We start from the raw sequence: 4,945 nt of genomic DNA, 5'->3' as shown, positions 1-4,945 counted from the left end.
AGACCGTGAGAGGTAGTAGGTGGGGGCATCATTCGACCTACACTACTTGCGCGCAGTTGACTTGAAGCTTCAAAGGGATGGGCAGAGTATGCTAGGTTATCTAGGAGGATGAGGATTGGACGGGTCAAATGATGCCCAGCTAGCCGAGCAAGTGTTACGCATACTGTTTCAAAGAAACGATGGTCAACTCAAGGGCATTTTCTGCTCTTCACCGCTGAGCTGACCATGCCACTTTTTCCACTCCCGGAAGAAGGAACAGCACCAGTGACATGTGTTCAGCGCTTGCCGGGAGTTGGTGAGCAGAGGGATGGATCAAGTTGGGAGTCGGGACTCGGGACGCCACGTTCAGACATCAGCAGACAACGAGCGGGAGAATATATATTAGCACTAGTGTATGGTACACGCGTTCGAGTAGTTACCAGCTGCATGACGAATGATGGAATTAATTGACTACGTAGCCGGTGGATAAGGTGACACGGGTGGTGGAGGAAGCTGAAGTGGGTATATAAGTACTCCGGAAATTCGATAGCGACGACGACGTGCCCTTGTTCGATCCATTTCCCTGGTCAGGCTTGTTTGAAGAAACCAGTACCAGCTCGTGCAAAGTCAGCACTAAACCAAAGGTCAAACTAGCTAACCAATTAATTGCTGCCATTAGAATTGCTATATAACAATTTGTTACATTATCAGGAGTTGGAGGGTTAACGGAATAACATAAATAACAGTTTTGCTAAGTCTCAGTCGACTGAGACTTCGTTATGTTTCAGTCGATGCTATCTTTCTTTGATTTTGCATGGAGATTCGTACAAAAAAGTTATTTTCAGTTTTTTTTTCTTCTTACATACTACTTCCTCCGTCTCAAAATAAGTGACTCAACTTTAGTTTCAGTGTCGACTGAGACCTAGCCACACCCCATAAATAATTCATGCAGCCCAGATGGAGAAACGTGAATCTGATGGCTTTTCTTAGGAGGTGTTTGTACTCTCTCCTTAAAAAATATAAGGCGTTTTGGACCACTGAGTACAACCAAAGGTAACGGGACTGGTAATGGAATCAAGTAGCGGTGGGATCACGGTGTAACAGGTGCATTTGCTCTTCTGTTTGTTTCATGCATGTAAAGGTATCAAGTTACAAAACTGTGTTTGGATGTGTGTGTAATCAGATCACATGACTGGATGAGTTCTGTAGATTGTATGTACAGAACAGGCTCACCACATGATCTTGGCAAATGTGAATGAACAAGGACTTGGCGACCAATGATAGCAATAAACATATCATGGAAAAAAAGGGATCTTGCTGGTTTGTGAGGATCGTAGAGGAGTCTAGGCAGAGGGACAAGAGGGGGTCGTCCTCGGGCCCGTTGACGTCGAGGGGGCTCCTCGCCGAGATGCAGGCCAATGAGCTCCGGCGGCTGGCGTGGTGGCGCTGACCGGCGGCTTCGACGAGGCAGGGGGGATTGTGTGAAGGCGAACGAGATCGGGGCAGCCTGAAGGGTGATTCTGTACGAGGAGGATAGGATCGTGGGGAGGCGGAGAGGACGGTGACGCAACATGATTACCCGCGCGCGGGGGGGGGGGGGGGGGGGGGAGTGTGAATGCAATCGTTTACGATGGGAGTCAATTACAACACTTTACCAATTACGGTGGTGCTGTGAGACCATATCCGACGAACATGCTTTGGGATACCACTGTAATTGGATGACGCACGAAAATCACCGAACCAAACACCTTAATTTCACTGTTTCGCTTCGTCGGATATGGTCTCACAGCATATGCCGTTAGCACATCTTTGGATCACGTTTCCGTTCGCTGTCACAGAACGCGGATTTGAACAAGTCCTGGTCCAATCAGGACTATCTTTCCCCAACGGGACCTGGCCTAGAAAAAAGGCCTAGGCCAGGTGTTAACTTAATGACGCTATCATAAACAGAAAAAAGTGAAAGAACAATGTGCAAGGTACATGGTGCTGAAGGATCAGCTTACAAGACATCAAACAAAATAGGCAATCTAAAAAACATACACAAGAAGCGACGCCTGAACGTCATAGTCCTCAGCCACCAAGCAAAACACCAATGGTGTGAAGGTAGGCAATGAACATATATTGAGCAATGCGCAAGAGGGAAATCATGCAATTGTCTTGCACAATGTGGTCAGATCGAGTCAAAATTAATCCCGTCTCCACCGACGAAAAGGGCCCACCTGCCCCTCGCCCTAGTTCGGTAGAGTCGCTCACCCCTGAGCTTGAACGGTAGCAACCAACAGCTGTCCAAGAACAAAACACCAACACAACCACCAATCCAAGACGAGCTCGTCATAGGATCAAGAGTGGCACTTCCGAACGAGCGGTTGCATAGGAGAGGGATGCCGCTAAGCATAGCCCCAAGTGACCACCATATATTCGCCGCCGGTAACTAAGCATACTCCCAGCCCCATTTTCGCGCTTCCAAAAAGGGGACAACGCAAGAGCGTTGTCGCCACCAAATCAGGAAACAATTGGGTTTTCACCTGGGAACTCATGGGAGGAGGGGAAGGGTCCAAATAAGCACAAACATCATAAACATGCGACTTGTCTTGGTGCATTGAGCAATAAGTTAAATCATGCATCTTCTCATTTTGACCGAAGATTAACATTGCGTGTCATCCATATTAATTATGTTTTTCTGAAAACAGCATCATTAAGCACCTACAGACCTATTCAACTTCATGTGTGTAGTAACAAGTCGAACTTAATCCCGAGAAAATTCGAGCTATTGAACACAAGGATAATGAAGAACACAACGAACAAGATTTTGTGTTGGCAACTCAGCATCCTCACAAAACTGAAATCACCCTACACACCTCGCAAAAAAAAACACCCTACACAATCTCTGGTGTATGACACATTTTTATGGCCACTGCTATGTTGCACCGCATAACATTACTTGTTGTATTTTATTCAGTTATATCTAGCGACAACTTACCAGAGAGACAAACACATTAAATTTGTCCATACTTCTAACCCATACTCCTTTACCATAGTACCACACGTAGTGCATGCATACACGCACGCATGCAACACATATGTATACGTGGCACTGGAGATACATTTCAAAACAACCATACTTTGACAAGACAATATTAACTCCAACGATGCAAATCTACTCGAGGTTGTAGCAGCAGTTCTTGAAGGCGTCCATGTCGCGGCTGAAGAGGGGCACGTAGGCGTCCACGCTCCCGTCGCCGGCGAAAGACGGCAGCAGGATGAGCAGGCCCTCCACCGGTAGGTAGCTTGGCATGAAGAAGAATGGCTGCCCGCCGCCGAAGTCGAGGTCGTAGAACGGGATCCGCAGCCAGCTGTCCACCTCGATGTTGGGGCTCAGCGCCATCTCCGCCGCGTCGGCCGTCGTCACCAGCCGCTCCTTCTGCACCGCCTCGGAGCTGGCGAAGTCGATGAACGACTCGAAGTAGCCGCCGTTGATCCGGGCCACCTCCCGGTTGATGAGCTCCACCGCGTGCTGCAGCGGCCTCGTCACGAGCTCCTGCGCCGTGGCGGTGGGCCGCGCCCAGAGGACGACGTTGCCGGTGTAGCCGTCCGGCACCTGCGGGCTCATCCGCGCTCGGCCGTCCACGGCGATGGCAACGCTGGTGGAAACGCGCCCGTCGAGCCCGCGCGCCTTTGTCACGCACCGCCAGAGGTGCGCCACCAAGCACCGCAGCGTGCTGTGCGGCCGGTGCGCGCCCACAGACGCCCGCGACTTGAGCTTGGAGATGAACTCCAGGCTGAGGTGCACCTTGTTTACCACCACCACGTCGCCGTCCCCGGCGTGGCGTTCGTCGTCGTTTTCCTCGACCTTCTCGTAGGGCTTGAACTCCACGCCGCGGTGCTCGAACTCAACTCGCGGCGGATCGCGTGGTTTAAAGAAGGAAGCGCGGTCGTGCACCGGGACGGGGTCGACGGCGAGCCCGCGGGTGGCCTGACTCCACGCGAGGAAGAAGTTGCTGGTGGCACGGCCGTCGGACACGAGGTGCTGCGCAGTGAACCCCACGACGATGGACCCGCACGCGAAGCGCGTGACCTGGATGAGCATCAGCTCCTCGGGCCCGTCGTCGCCGCTCGGGTGCAGGCTTAGCACCTCCGGCGTGGGTTTCATCGGCATGACGCTATCCAACGCCACGTCGGCCGTCGCCTCCACGAACCGCGCACCGGCGTCGCAGAGCAGGATGGCGCGGTCACCGCTGGCCGCGTCAACGCCGAGCCGCCCGGCCCACTCGCGGTAGTCGACCAGCGCCCTAGCCAGGCCGGCTTCAAGGACGGCGTTGGGCGGCGCCGGCGGGCGGAAGGCGTAGATGACGGAGATGTACGCGTCGAAGTTGGCCTTGTCGAGCACGGTGAGCGGGACGACGTCGGCCGTGCTGCCCGGGGGTGCACCGCAGGCGCCGTAGTCGGGCTTGACGGCCCTGGAGGAGAGCACGGTGACCTTCATGGCGACAAGTGCAAGGTTACGTACAAAGAAAACAAAAACCTTGTAGTATCACTGTATGTCTGTGACCGTGCGGCGCAGTGAGCTGTTAGCTAAAATCATCCAGTGATGTATATATAGATAGCTAGCTAGAGACCGAGGGTGAGGCGGTGAGCTAGCCAGAGATTGTTAATGCACGAGAAGAGATCAAACGAGGGTCGGTGAACGCTACGGCTGAATATGATTCTCTAATAATTATCTTCTGGGTGAAGGTTATGATTTCTCAGCGCCGGTCAGTCGTCGACGTGGACGTGTACTGCTCTCACGAGCACCATATCTGCGACTCTTCATGCATGCACATGTTTGGTACACTAGCTATTGCACTGCGTACCATCTCCCTTAGGCCTCCCCCGACCCCTCCTCCCCCCATGCGGCGGCGCCGCGCCGCACCGGGGCAATCCCGCCGGCCGCCTCTAGTCATCACCAGCGACCCCACCTCCCGCCGCC

At 53.0% G+C, this 4,945-nt stretch overlaps 1 protein-coding gene across 1 annotated transcript; it reads right to left on the bottom strand.

Moving 5' to 3' along the window:
* Positions 1–2,905: 2,905 nt before the first annotated feature.
* On the bottom strand, positions 2,906–4,531 carry LOC123050224 (agmatine coumaroyltransferase-2). The gene has a single exon (XM_044473047.1). It carries the CDS (start codon positions 4,460–4,462, stop codon positions 3,137–3,139), a length of 1,326 nt encoding a protein of 441 aa, XP_044328982.1. The 5' UTR covers positions 4,463–4,531; the 3' UTR covers positions 2,906–3,136.
* Positions 4,532–4,945: the final 414 nt, after the last annotated feature.

The sequence above is a fragment of the Triticum aestivum genome, chromosome 2D (genome assembly GCF_018294505.1).
Source record: "Triticum aestivum cultivar Chinese Spring chromosome 2D, IWGSC CS RefSeq v2.1, whole genome shotgun sequence".
In the NCBI taxonomy this organism is placed as follows: Eukaryota; Viridiplantae; Streptophyta; class Magnoliopsida; order Poales; family Poaceae; genus Triticum; species Triticum aestivum.
The sequence above is the reverse complement of the archived record's forward strand: the minus strand, read 5'-3'. Positions and strand labels throughout refer to the sequence as shown.